The sequence below is a fragment of the Lampris incognitus genome, chromosome 1 (genome assembly GCF_029633865.1).
Source record: "Lampris incognitus isolate fLamInc1 chromosome 1, fLamInc1.hap2, whole genome shotgun sequence".
NCBI classification, from domain to species: domain Eukaryota; kingdom Metazoa; phylum Chordata; class Actinopteri; order Lampriformes; family Lampridae; genus Lampris; species Lampris incognitus.
Genome location: NC_079211.1, coordinates 49965813 through 49981494, shown reverse-complemented (window position 1 = coordinate 49981494; position 15682 = coordinate 49965813). Strand labels below are relative to the sequence as shown.

At 42.7% G+C, this 15682-nt stretch overlaps 2 protein-coding genes across 2 annotated transcripts in view; one reads left to right on the top strand and one right to left on the bottom strand.

Moving 5' to 3' along the window:
* Positions 1 to 15682, top strand: part of LOC130110628 (NACHT, LRR and PYD domains-containing protein 12-like) — a 571318-nt gene that overhangs the window by 477928 nt on the left and 77708 nt on the right.
* The window catches only part of LOC130106730 (protein NLRC3-like), a 29675-nt gene continuing 17852 nt past the window's right edge, over positions 3860 to 15682 (bottom strand). Inside the window, 4 exon segments of the mRNA XM_056272964.1 lie at positions 3860 to 4392; positions 5986 to 6032; positions 6207 to 6380; positions 9835 to 10008. Of these exon segments, the coding sequence (XP_056128939.1) occupies positions 3860 to 4392; positions 5986 to 6032; positions 6207 to 6380; positions 9835 to 10008 (928 nt within the window).

Genomic DNA, 15682 nt, shown 5'->3' with positions numbered 1-15682 from the left:
GGTGGCCCAGTGGTTAGTGTGGTCGCCTCACAGCAAGAAGGTCCTGGGTTCGAGCCCCCGGGGTAGTCCCACCTTGGGGGTCGTCCCGGGTTGTCCTCTGTGTGGAGTTTGCATGTTCTCCCCGTGTCTGCGTGGGTTTCCTCCGGGTGCTCCGGTTTCCTCCCACAGTCCAAAGACATGTAGGTCAGGTGGATCGGCCGTACTAAATTGTCCCTAGGTGTGTGTGTGTGTGTGTGTGTGGGGGGGGGGGTCCTGTGATGTACTGGCAGCCTGTCCAAGGTGTCTCCCCTCCTGCCGCCCAATGACTGCTGGGATAAGCTCCAGCATCCCCGCGAACCTGAGCAGGATAAGTGGTTTGGATAATGGATGGATGGAATTCCAAAGGAGTTGAATCAAGTGCAACTGGACTTGGTATATATCCTTGAAGACGTTTCGCCTCTCATCCAAGAGGCTTCCTCAATTCGTGCCTTTCTAACTAGACCAAGCTAGTCTGACTGGTTGGTGATGAGACTCAGCATTTATCCTCTAGGAGTCGCTGTCAGAGCTGTAGATGTCCATGGCTCTTTGTGTCCCTATGTTTACCAACGCCCGTCGCTAACAGAGCCATAGATATGAGTGGCTCTTTTATGTACCGATGTCCAGCCGCGCCCGTCGTTATCGGAGCTATTGGTTTGCATGTGTTTAGCAGCGACGGTCGTTGGGGGTGTTAGTTTCAACTTCATTGTTCAGTGGTCATGAGAGTCGTTGGAGCCGTTAGTGACCGACTGTTGTTCTTGGAGGCTAGGCTTCTTGAGTCTCCTAGGTAGAGATTTCTGAGTCTTCTGAGTCTCATCACCAGCCAGTCAGAGTAGCTTGGTCTAGTCAGAAAGGCACGAATTGAGGAAGCCTCTTGGATGAGAGGTGAAACGTCTTCACGGATATATACCAAGTCCAGTTGCACTTGATTCAACTCCTTTGGATGACCATGACCTGGATGAATAAGAATAATCACAGACATGATGGATGGAATATTATCCTGATCACCATCAAAATATGCTTAAAACTCTTAAAATGGCACTAAAACACACTGGATTCACTTGATCTTAGATCTTGTTAAGAAACAGATCATTTTATTGCATCACAGATGGGACACACATCTTTGTGGGCTGGACCGGCCAGCAGGGACAGCCCTACAAACGTGAATGTCCCTGACTGACTGACTGAGTGACCATAGTTAGTGACTGACGGACAGTGATCAGTCGTGTACTATTAAGAAGGCTTAAAGTCCGAAAAGGCAATAATTAACCATGATGGCTCATATTACACCCACAAAATAAAAACAAAGAAAATTACATAAAATGTGATCATGCATTTTGTGAGCGTCACACAAACCCGGAAGTAGGAGTTTCCTATTGGCTGTGAATCAGCGCAGCGGTTCCCGCGCTGACGAACATCATTAATGCTGCTCGTGGAGGCTACTGAAAAGCCTCAATGCAAAAAAGTCCAAGTCACAAACAAACGCGCTAACAGCCACGTGCAGCTAGGGTGGACATTATTAGCGTCCCCAGAGAGTTGGTGGGAATGGAAGTGCGTTTCTAAGGGGTGTCCTGCCCAGACTGTCTAGTACAGTGATACTCAACCCGCGGCTAAATTAACTTCAACCCACTATCTTCACAGTCATTTCCCATCACCTCCTTTGCTGTCCTAACTCCCTTCCCATCCCACAGAAAATCACTCACCATTCTTTCCACCTCCTTCAACCCTCTCTCAGGCACATCCAGCACATTCATTACACACACAACCGCACTCACAACTAATCCATTCACAACCACCACCTTCCCTTTCAGCTCCAACCCTCTGAGTTTCCCAAACCCCCATGTCCTCCTAATCACATTCAATACCTCTTCATACTGTATATTTCTCTCTTATCCTCAACCCCTAAATTCACACCTACCACCCTGAAATTACCCTTCTTCTCTTTTAATCCTGTTCCTAAACCTTCTCTACTTGCCCCGATATACAAAACTTCTGACTTATCTGTTAACTTTAGCCCCTGATGCCCTACGGTTCAAAAAGGTTGAAAGCTTCAGAAAGCCTCGTTTCACCATCACCATCACCCCACACACACACACACACACACACACACACACACACAACACCATGCTTGGATTCGCGCTGACTGCAGTCTGACACTTCCTGTTACGAGAGCCAATCAAATCTCTGGGCTTTAATGACAAAAGCTAATGTATGACAGGAGAAGTAGGAGCAGGACGGAGCGTCTACACCTAAAACAGAAGCAGAGGACCAGTGTTGCTACCAAAGCTGAAGGCAGAACATCTCTAACTTCATCTGGATGTTAATTCACCAGCTCAGCATTTTACCACACAACATTATCCAGAGACTAGCAGATGAAGAAACTACTGTGGACTCCTGTGTGTGTTACTGCTCCATGACTATGATGACAATTTTATTTATGTAGCACATTTTATTACAAGTAAGCTCCATGTGCTTTACATTAGAAGACAGCATATAAAATATAGGCATAAAGCTTACATAAACAAAGGTAACATAAACAATGTAAATATAAGAATATAAGCATGAGTAAAATGCAGAAACTAATCAATGAAGCATACACCCAACACACATTAAACACACCACACAACTATTACAACCCCAAAACACATATCTTTGGTCACACTGTCTCTGTTTAGTATTCGTGTGTGTGTGTGTGTGTGTGTTGCTTGAGTAGGTATGCTCTATTGTTGTGTCCTGTCTGTTACAGCTCATGCATATGCATACTGTCTCATTTGCATATGATGAAATATTAAATTGTGTCAGCAGTGTAAGGTGTGTGTATACATGTATATAGTTGTGTAGGGGTCTCATTGATCAGCTGCTGGTGCTGCTCAGTCTGGTATATTGTATGTTGGGTTTGGATGAAGCTGATGTAATGCCCCCATTGAGATACATGGGCCTTTTTAAGTTTTAAACTGTAATTTCACTAATTACTATAAACATGTTTAATGTGTCACAGCTGCATAGGTGTTACTGTGATTTATCATGTGAACTTGTGTCGTGTGGATGGAGTTAGCGCTAGAAAAAACAGGTGGAATAAGAAGAAAAAGTGGAGGAATAATAACATGTGCAGTAAGAATAGTAGTTTGTAAATGTAAATGTGTAGTGTAAATAATGATTGACAGATGTCTCTCATAGTTTTATGGGTGTGACAGACTCAAAGTATCTTCAGATATAACTGAGAATCAACTTACACACAGCTACAACACAACACACACATTGTGTAACGTGATTTATAACATTTAAAAGGACAAATGATAGACCAGATCAAATAGTTCATTACAGGAGAATATCTACACACTGGACATGAAAGGCAAGGACTCCGTTTTTAAAAGCTGTGTGAAACTAACTAGAAAAATATAATGTTAATTTTATCATCTTTAAAACTTTTCATCTGCAACAGCAGAAATTAATGTAGATGTTTACGTTGCAGTGATGAGATTAATAACACACCAGATGAAAAGTATTACCAGCTATTTATTATGATGAAGCTCCCTTTAGAAAATAACATGATTCTATTCTATTCTACTTTATTCTATTATAAGATCATTCAAAAAGCTGCAGGATTAAAAGTGATTTGTATAACTTTAATAACTTGGTTCTACCTGCTTAAATTACTCATTGATTTCATTTTCCTCCTTACACCTGTGTGTGTGTGTGTGTGTGTGTGTGTGTGTGTGTGTGTGTGTGTGTGTGTGTGTGTGTGTGTGTGTGTGTGTGTACAGAGTGATCTATCATGTCAGCAGGTGTCTTTGGGCAAGAGTGTGAGTGTTCCTCCAGGACACAGGAGGCGTCTCTACCTCCTCTATCTAACACACACACACACTGAGGAGCCACGTGACACAAACCTAAACCCAACATGGAGAGGTTCAGTGAATGTGGATGTGAAGGTGTGGAGGTGTATCAGTGTCTCAGAGGAGACTCTGTAGAAGGACAGAGTTCCAGCAGACCAGTCCAGATACACTCCTACTCTGTCAGAGGAGGAGGGGGAGATACGTATCTCTGTTACTCTATTATTATGACAGACATTGTATCTATCACTACGGCAGGCCAGATTCCAGGACTTTTCATTATATCCAAGCAGACAGTCATCACCTCCTCCTCTCCTTCTGATTCCTCTGTAAGTCACTTCTATAATAACCACTCCTTCCCACTTTACCTCCATGTAACAGCGGTCAGACAGACTCTCTCTACATAGAACCTGTCTACAGGAGTCAAATCTGTCTGGATGATCAGTATACGACTGCTCCTCTCTCACCAGTGTCACCTTTCTGTTGTCCTCAGGCAGAAGGAGGCATCTGTGTGCTGTGTTTGGGTCCAGTGTGAGTTCACAGGCATCTGATGGAGACAACAAGACAAAATACAGCAGCGGTTGTTGATCTAATGTTCCTCTTCTGTTTGGTTTGTGTTGATTTAGTCACAGGTTGGACCTCATCTATCAATATGTTCACAAATGTGTAAGTTCCCTCGTATCATGTTATGAATTATACTGCTGCTGTATGTATCACATGTTCTGAGGTATGACGTTTCCATCGTACTCTTGTGTGTAGTGTTATGATGAACACCAATCATTCAAAAACTGGAAGCACGTCACATGACCTTATTTACCATGAATTAAAATAACTGCTCCTTGTTCAGTCCACCTCTGAGATAATGGACTGTATTAATATAGTCTGAATATTAGTCTTAATACTGGTCTTGATATTAGTCTGAATATTAGTCTTAATAGTGGTCTTAATAGTGGTCTGAATATTAAGTCTTAATAGTGGTCTGAATATTAGTCTTAACAGTGGTCTGAATATTAAGTCTTAATAGTGGTCTTAATATAGTCTGAATATTAGTCTTAATAGTGGTCTTAATAGTGGTCTGAATATTAAGTCTTAAGAGTGGTCTTAATATTAGTCTTAATAGTGGTCTTAACATTAGTCTTAATATAGCATTAATAGTGGTCTTAATATAGTCTTAACAGTGGTCATAATATTAGTCTTCATAGTGGTCTTGATACTATTCTTAATAATGGTCTTAAAATTAGTCTTAACAGTGGTCTTAATATAGTCTTAATATTGGTCTCAATATTAGTCTTAATAAAGGTCTTAACAGTGGTCTTAACAGTGGTCTTAATACTGTTCTTGATATAGTCTTAATATTAGTCTTAACAGAGGTCTTAACAGTGGTCTTAATAGTGGTCTTAATAGACTTTAATAGCAGGGCTCTGGTGAATCAGAATCAACTCAAAAGTCACTCGTCATTCTCAGGGGGAAAAAAAATCATAAATCCGTCCTGTCCCTGAAAAGACACTCTTGTCAAATCCTCTATAACACAAGGTCGGTCCATTTAACATGTGGACTTTACAGTATTGTGTCCCTTTAAATCTTCTTCTTCAGTAATTAAATGAATATTACGCAGGGAACAATCACAGGAAGTCTTTCCAGTAGTCTATTAATCATTCTAAACATTTTATTTCACTTCAATATTGTTTGCAAACATGTTTTTCTCAAGTCTTTTGTTCATCTTTCTTCATATTTCCATATTAGAGGACAAAGTCTGTTCAAAAAAGACTACTTAATGAATAAAAGTGAAAGTTTCTGCATAAAAGTAGAAGTGAGGAGTGGACACACATCTTACGTGTGGTCTCAGGTTTTCATACATTTCTGTCAGATGTGTGAAAAAGTTGATAAATCCACTTTTCATGTAGAAACCTCAGTATGAAGGAACCACACCCACATTAGTGTTGAAGTTCCTTGATAAATGAGACCTAATGACTGTTAATTTCTCAGCAGTGTGATGAAGACACATCATGTCCACCATCCTCTTCATCCCAGTAGGATGTGAATGAATGGATATCACACACTGCTGTGTGGACGCACTTTCCATCTAAACAGCTGAATGTGATCTACTTTGTTCTCATGAAGAAACTAAACACACACTTACACTTCCTCACACCTGGTGTCAACCTGCACACTCCAGCATGGTCCAGCCTGGGGGTGGAGGAGAAACACAGTCACACCAGCACATCCTCCATCTAATAAACCTCCATCCAGTATCAGTCCTGTCCACTGTTACAGAAGAACCAGTCTGATCCAGCATCAGAGTAGGAGGAGAAAATCCTTGTAGAAGACATGATGAGTGAGTGTCATCCAGCCTGTGCATACCTGAGAGTGTCCAGTCTCCAGTGTGGATCCTCCAGTCCAGCAGAGAGCAGCTTCCCTCCTGAGTCTCCTGGCTGGTTGTAGCTCAGGTCCAGCTCTCTCAGATGGGAGGGGTTGGAGCTCAGAGCTGAGAGCAGAGAGGAACAACCTTCCTCTGTGACCAAACAGCCCGACAGCATGAAAACACACACACACACACACACACACACACACACACACACACACACACACACACACACACACACACACACACACACACACACACACACACACACACAGTGTCTCATGAAACATGTTCATCATAACCAGGTTCCTGAATAAGTTTCAGCTTCACTAAACCAAACAATAATAATGGATTATATTTTTAGGACCTCGGGTTTAAACATCTCATCAGAAGGACCACATCTCCTACAGCACTGTGTCCCCATCACTGCACTGGCTTGTTTCTTTGGACCACAGGGACAACTGCCCCCTACTGGCCCACCAACACCAATTCTAGCAGCAACTCAGTACTCAGTTTTCCCAGGAGGTCTGCCATCCAAATACTGGCCAAGTCCACACCTGCTTAGCTTCTGTCATTGGGCAGAGCCAGAGTACACGTTGGTATGGCTGCCAGCAAACCAACCCAATCTGAGTTAACTGGTATCACGACGGTGGTCAACAACTTCCTCTGTCAACTCAGGTCACATGATCACACCAGGATTAATCCCCATGTGCATGCACATAAGAGCACGAGGTTTATGGCAAACAGCCAATCACGTGAAACATTGAGAGGTCTCTGGCTAGTTCTTTCTCAGCACGGCAGCAAGAATTAATAAATCACAATAAGACCACCCAGGATAGGATGTACTGACTGCCATTAAAGTGGATGTAAATGAGGAATGAAGGGGTCCTGTGTTTTACACGTTTAGGAATACTGACCTGAGAGTTTCCAGTCTACATTGTGGACTCCCCAGTCCAGCAGAGAGCAGCTTCACTCCTGAATCCTGCAGATCATTGTTACTCAGGTCCAGCTCTCTCACACTAGAGGAGTTGGAGCTGAGAACTGAGGACACAACTTCACAGCTTCTGTCTGACAGATTACAGGAACTCAACCTGAATGGACAACACACACACACACACACAAACAATTATATCATTCTATCATATTCTAATACTTTTGATTTTACTACCTGTTGTCGTCATTACAACATTTTGGATAATAGTACTTTAGGACAGCACTCATCTGAACAGATATTACAAATGGTTACTACTACACGAGTACTATGATTGCTGCCACTTTTATTACTCGTCCCACTACTACTGGGAATATTACTACTACTACTATTATTACTACTGTTACTACTTCCAGTTCAACTGCTGCTACTAGTACAATGATTACTGCTACCTACTACGACTATTACAACTACTGTTACTACTGCTAATACTTTGGTAACACCGTTACCACTCTGTGTGTGCTTTATATGAAGTGAAAGTACAGAGATAAATAGAGGGTCAAAATAAAACAGAAAACCGACACAAAATGAAAACATCTGGCAAGCAGATGTTCTCAGTAAGTAGATGTTTCTATCATCTGGGTTTGTGACCTGCCACCTCCGAGAAACAAACTCAGGTCTTTTTCAGAGGGAATCAAACCCCCTAACATCCATCCTGGTGGACCAGGAATCCACCCAGTCCCCTCATATACATTACCAGTCACTTCAAATACTGTACCAGTCACTTCATGAACAGTACCAGTCACTTCATATACAGTACCAGTTACTTCATAAACAGTACCAGTCACTTCATATACAGTACCAGTCACTTCATATACAGTACCAGTCACTACATATACAGTACCAGTCACTACATATACAGTACCAGTCACTTCATATACTATACAGTACCAGTCACTTCATATACAGTAACAGTTACTACATATATAGTACCAGTTACTACATATACAGTACCAGTCACTTCATATACAGTACCAGTCACTACATATACAGTACCAGTCACTACATATACAGTACCAGTCAAAAGTCTGCTTATATCTGAATCTCTTTTTAAAACAAATTTGAATCTAAAAAATATATTGTACAATGTCCTCCAGCTCAACAAGTATTTTCATTTAGTAAAAATAAAGAAACATCCTACTATGAGACTGAGTAGGTGTGTCCAAACTTTTGACTGGTATTGTATAAGATCATATACCCAGTTTGAGTCCAGTAGAAATTACCACTGAACATTTAGAAAAGACTCCTATTACTTTGTACTAATACTGGTAACACTGATAATACTACTACCACCAATACTATTACTACTACTGCTACAACTACAACTACTACAGCTCCGACTACTTTTAGAAACCCAATTCCAATTACTACTAATGTTCATACTACTCCTTCTTTCGGCTTGTTCCCTGTTTCTCGGGGGTCGCCACAGTGGATTTTACAGTTTCCATCGGTACCCTGTGAGGACACAGCACCAATGGTGCCCATTGTTAACCCGGGCCTCGACCGATCCGGTACGGTCTTGTCAATCTGCAAAATGATTTTGTAAAATTTTAGGTCAGAAGCCTTTCCTGACACAACACTAACCCTGTGGACGGGGCACAGGTAAAGCGCTGGACGCCGTCCCAGTATTCATAGACTTGTGTCCATGCCTGTCACCTGACTACTGTTCATACTACATCTACCATTACTTCTGCTGCTGCTACTGATGCTGTCACTGCTTATACTACTGCTACAACTACTGCTACCACTACTAATCACAATGATACTGAGATTACTATATTGCGATTACTGCTACTACAAGTACTACTGCTACCGCTACTGCAACCACTACTAATCACAATGATACTGAGATTACCATACTGCAATTACCGCTACTACAAGTACTACTACTACTACTACTGCTACCACTACTAATCACAATGATACTGAGATTACCATACTGCGATTACAGCTACTACAAGTACTACTACTACTACTACTGCAGTTAAACCACCAGTGTTTAGAGTACACATGTATGATGAGACGGCTGCCAATGTGAAGCAGAACACTCACCACACATTGGTTATAAAGAGCAGGACACAAAGGTTTAATCCAGCCAATCAGGTAGGAGGGATGGTCAGGTGGTCTTGACGGTAATGACCTGATTGGATATTTAACCAGTGACGTCTGTCAGTCCCCTGCTCTTTATGAAAGATGTCCTGCCATCTTTTACCCCCACAGCGAGTCAAGACCTCATTTAACGTCTCATATGAAGAACGTCACCTGGAACTGCACAAGGTCCTTTCTCACTGTATAGGAGCATTGCTGCTGCTGCTACAGTTAAAACTACTACGATTTCCGTTATTAATATTCAGATTTCTATTAATGACAATTTTTGGTGTTGCTGTTTGTACTTATAATAACTTATTGAAGTATTATCGTTAGTGTTATTTTACTCTTGAATACATATTGCACTTATTGTACTTATAAAAACTATTGTACTTGTAAAAACTTCAACAACTATTGAAGCATCTACAACAAGTAATTCCTCCAATCAGAGAAAAGACCACCCAGGTTAGGATGTACTGACTGCCATTAAAGTGGATGTAAATGAGGACTGAAGGGGTCCTGTGTTTTACACGTTTAGGAATACTGACCTGAGAGTTTCCAGTCTACATTGTGGACTCCCCAGTCCAGCAGAGAGCAGCTTCACTCCTGAATCCTGCAGATCATTGTTACTCAGGTCCAGCTCTCTCACACTAGAGGAGTTGGAGCTGAGAACTGAGGACACAACTTCACAGCTTCTGTCTGACAGATTACAGGAACTCAACCTGAATGGACACACACACACACGCACACGCACACGCACACACACACACACACACACACACACACACACACACACACACACACACACACACACCAACTATATCATTCTATCATATACTATTTGCTTTACTAATTTTGATTTTACTACCTGTTGTCATCATTACAACAGTTTGGATAATAGTACTTTATGACAGCACTCATCTGAACACCGATATTACAAATGGTTACTACTACAAGAGTACTATGATTGCTGCCACTTTTATTACTTATCCCACTACAACTGCGAATACTACTACTAGTACTACTACTACTGTTGCTACTTCCAATTCGACTGCTGCTACTAGTACAATGATTACTGCTACCTACTACGATTATTACAACTACTGTTACTACTGCTACTACTTTGCTACTGCGGTTACTACTCTGTGTGTACTTTATATGAAGTGAAAGTACAGACATAAAAAGAGACACAAAATGAAAACATCTGGCAAGCAGATGTTCTCAGTAAGTAGATGTTTCTCTCATCTGGGTTTGAGATCCTGCTGCCTCTGAGACACAAACTCAGTTGTTTTTTAGAGGGAGTCAAACCCCCGAACGTTCACCCTGGTGGGCCACGAATCCACCCAGTCACTTCATATACAGTACCAGTCACTACATATACAGTACCAGTCCCTTCATATACAGTACCAGTCACTTCATATACAGTACCAGTCACTTCATATACAGTACCAGTTACTACATATAAAGTACCTATCACTACATATACAGTACCAGTTACTACATATACAGTACCAGTCACTTCATATACAGTACCAGTCACTACATATACAGTACCAGTTACTACATATACAGTACCAGTCACTTCACATACTGTACCACTCACTTCATATACAGTACCAGTTACTACATATACAGTACCAGTAACTTCATATACAGTACCAGTTACTACATATACAGTACCAGTCACTTCACATACTGTACCACTCACTTCACATACAGTACCAATCACTACATATACAGTACAAGTCACTTCATATACAGTACCAGTTACTACATATACAGTACCAGTTACTACACATACAGTACCACTCACTTCATATACAGTACCAGTTACTACATATACAGTACCAATCACTACATATACAGTACCAGTCACTTCATATACAGTACCAGTTACTACATATACAGTACCAGTCACTTCATATACAGTACCAGTCACTTCATATACTGTACCACTCACTTCATATACAGTACCAGTTAGTACATATACAGTACCAGTCACTTCATATACTGTATCAGTCACTACATATACAGTACCAGTCCACTCATATACAGTACCAGTCCCTTCATATACTGTACCACTCACTTCATATACAGTACCAGTCACTTCATATACAGTACCAGTCACTACATATACAGTACCAGTCACTTCATATACAGTACCAGTCAAAAGTGTTCCTATATCTGAATCTCTTTTTAAAACAAATTTGAATTTAACGAATATATTATAAAATGTCCTCCAGCTCAAAAAGTATTTTCATTTAGTAAAAATAAAGAAACATCCTACTATGAGACTGAGTAGGTGTGTCCAAACTGTTGACTGGTATTGTATAAGATCATATACCCAGTTTCAGTCCAGTAGAAATTACCACTGAACATTTAGAAAAGACTCCCATTACTTTGTACTAATACTGGTAACACTGATAATACTACTACTACTACTACAATACTATTACTACTACTGCTACAACTACAACTACTATTACTCCAACTGCTTTTAGAAACCCAATTCCAATTACTACTACTGTTCATACTACTCCTTCTTTCGGCTTGTTCCCTGTTTCTCGGGTGTCGCCACAGTGGATTTTACAGTTTGGTACCCTGTGAGGACACAGCACCAATGGTGCCCATTGTTAACCCGGGCCTCAACCGATCCGGTACGGTCTTGTCAATCCGCAAAATGATTTGGTAAAATTTTAGGTCAGAAGCCTTTCCTGACACAACACTAACCCTGTGGACGGGGCACAGGTAAAGCGCTGGACGCCGTCCCAGTATTCATGGACTTGTGTCCATGCCTGTCACCTGACTACTGTTCATACTACATCTACCATTACTTCTGCTGCTGCTACTGATGCTGTCACTGCTTATACTACTGCTACCACTACTGCTACCACTACTAATCACAATGATACTGAGATTACCATACTGCGATTACTGCTACTACAAGCACTACTGCTACTACTACTATTGCAGTTAAAACCAGCACTGTTTAGAGTACACGTGTATGATGAGACGGCTGCCAATGTGAAGCAGAACACTCACCACACATTGGTTATAAAGAGCAGGACACAAAGGTTTAGTCCAGCCAATCAGGTAGGAGGGATGGTCAGGTGGTCTTGAAGGTAATGACCTGATTGGATATTTAACCAGTGATGTCTGTAAGTCCCCTGCTCATTATGAAAGATGTCATGCCATCTTTTACCACCACAGTGAGTCAGGACCTCATTTAACGTCTCATATGAAGAACGTCACCTCGAACTGCACAGGGGCCGTTCTCACTGTACAGGAGCATTGTTGCTGCCAGCTCCAGTGGACAGGCTGCCCCCTACTGGCTACTACTACTATTACTTGTACTGCTACAGTTACAACCAATACAATTGCTACTACTACTATTCATATTTCTACTAATGACCATTTTTGGTGTTGCTGTTTGTACAAACAATAACTTATCAAACTATTGTTATTACTATTATTTTACTCGTGAATACATATTGTACTTATTGTACTTATAAAAACTATTGTAATTGTAAAAACTTCAACAACTATTGGAACATCTACAATAAGTAATTCCTCCAGTCAGAGAAAAGACCACCCAGGTTAGGATGTACTGACTGCCATTAAAGTGGATGTAAATGAGGACTGAAGTGGTCCTGTGTTGTAGAGGTTTAGGAATACTGACCTGAGAGTTTCCAGTCTACATTGTGGACTCCCCAGTCCAGCAGAGAGCAGCTTCACTCCTGAATCCTGCAGATCATTGTTACTCAGGTCCAGCTCTCTCACACTAGAGGAGTTGGAGCTGAGAACTGAGGACATAACTTCACAGCTTCTCTCTGACAGATTACAGTAACACAACCTGAATGGACACACAGACACACACAGTCTGGTTTCACTATCCTTGTTTGGACCCCTCATTGACTACATTCATTTCCTAGCCCTTAACCCAACCTTAACCACCCAAACTACACGTGTTGTGTTCAGTAATCTAGTTACCCTATATTACATTGAGTTCTATACTGCCAACCGCTAGAGGGCGCTGTATTCTTAGGCCACTAGTAACAGTAGGTGAGGTTGACTCTTTGAATGTTGTTGTTAGTTGCTGCTGAGAACCTGTCGGAGCATGTTGGAAGCTAACGGTCTGCCTTGCAATTCTTTTAGTAAAGTTCATTAAGCAATACTTCGTGTGGTTATTCTACCAAAGAATATAACAAATTGGCGACGAGACGGACCTGCATACTTTAAAACGGACAAGATGGCCAATGCACCGTTTCCAGACCTTTCTTTGCCGTGCCCGGGAGAACCGGCGATACTTTTCAACACGTGGGTGAAGATGTTCGAGAATTACTTTCTCGTGATCAATGCAAGTGGAAGCACGTGGCCTGAGGCAAGGAAAAGAGCACTACTTCTGCATTGTTTGGGCTCGGAAGGGCAGCGGGTCTTCCACACGTTGCCGGACACAGGTCAGGATTTAGCATCCGCCATTACGGCATTACAGGGCCCTTTTACGCCGACGGTGAATGTGGTTGTGGAGCGGCATGCTTTCAGAAAAAGTGTGCAGGGAGCACAAGAATCCATAGTGCAATACATTGCTGCACTAAGGGAACTGGCTGCAACGTGTGAATTTCCAAACTCGGATGACATGATTCGAGATCAGCTCGTGGAGCATGTAGCTAACCCTCGCATTAGAGAGAGGTTACTGCTAAAGACAAGGCTGACATTAGCTGATGCTGTTACCATAGCTACTCAATGTGAAGCAGCTACCCTACAAGCTAAGTCTATGGCAGGTCAGCAGCAAATACCAGTACAAGTTGTGCAGACCCAGAAAACTGCACGCGGCCAGGGAAAGCCACACAAGGGTGCATATGCAAAGTCTGCTCAGAAATCTGCTACAGCCTCCTCCTCACGTACCTGCTACCGGTGTGGTTCAGAGAAACACCTTGCTAACTCACAGGAATGTCCAGCTGCAAACGCAACATGCAGAGGTTGCAATAAAAAAGGACACTTTGCCCGTGTGTGTAAGCAGTCTCAGCAGACTCATTCAGTGAAGGAGGTTGAAATGCCTGAATATACACTCCTGCTTGTGGAAGGAACAGACACCCCTGATAAGATACAGTGTTCAGTGGACATTCAAACAGCAAAAGTGGTGAAGACAGTGAAACTAACAGTGGATACTGGTGCTTCAGTGTCTGTTTTACCTTGATGCATCTACGAGGAGCACTTCAAAGAAGCTCCTCTACAACAATCCTCAGTCCGTCTAGTGACATACTCACGGACCCCTAACAACGTGCTGGGCTGCATGGAAGCGACTGTTCACATGGATGGTAAAAAAGGGCCAGCCAGCTTCTATGTAGTGGACTCAGGGACTGCACTTATGGGGAGAGACCTCATATCCGCTCTCTGCCTGCGCATCGAAGGTAACGCGGTATACCGCCATCCGCAGCACCTCCATCTCTGCCCGCCGCTGCAGTGTCAGTGGGATGTCTCACCACCCAGCCAGCCTCACCTGCAACCGTAGGCTGTGCAAAAGGTTTCATGCATAAAGTGACGGTGTCACTGGACGCTGTGCCAGTGCGTCAGAAACTGAGACGCCTTCCTTTCTCCGTGCGAGCTGATGTGTCAGCGGAGCTGAATCGTCTCCTCTCAGCTGGTGTGATAGAGCGCATCGATGCTTCACCGTGGATCTCACCTATCGTGGTCACACAGAAGAAAACAGGAGGGATTCGAATGTGTGTGGACCTTTGGGAACCCAACAAAGGGATTGTAGTGGATAGCTACCCCCTTCCTCACATGGAGGAACTACTCTCTACACTGACAGGTGCTACTGTGTTCTCAGCTATTGATTTGGAGAGTGCATATCACCAAGTGCTGCTACATCCCGAAAGTCGGGATTTAACAGCTTTCATCACACATAATGGGCTGTTTCGGTTCTGCAGAGTTCCCTACGGCCTGGCTTCAGCCCCTTCAGCCTTTTAAAAGTTGATGGAGACGGTGTTGAAGGGTGTGCCTAATGTTCAGAACTACCTGGATGACGTCATCTGCTACGGGTGCACAGCACAGGAGCATGACACAGCTCTGGAAACTGTCCTACAACGGCTGGAAGGAGCAGGCCTACGGCTGAACGAAAAGAAATGCCACTTCCGCCAAGCCAGTCTGAAGTTCCTGGGACACCCGGTGACAGCAAAAGGCATCGAGCCTGACACAGAGCACTTGCAGGCCAATACTCAGGCCCCGGCTCCCAAAGATGCAGGCAGCCTCCGCTCCTTCCTAGGTTATGCTCTCGTGGTATGCAAAGTTTATACCCAACTACGCTACAGAGGTAGAGCCTCTCCGTGCCTGTCTGCGACAAGAGGGCACATTCAAGTGGACTGAAGAGGCTCAGAAATGCTTCCTGAATGTGAA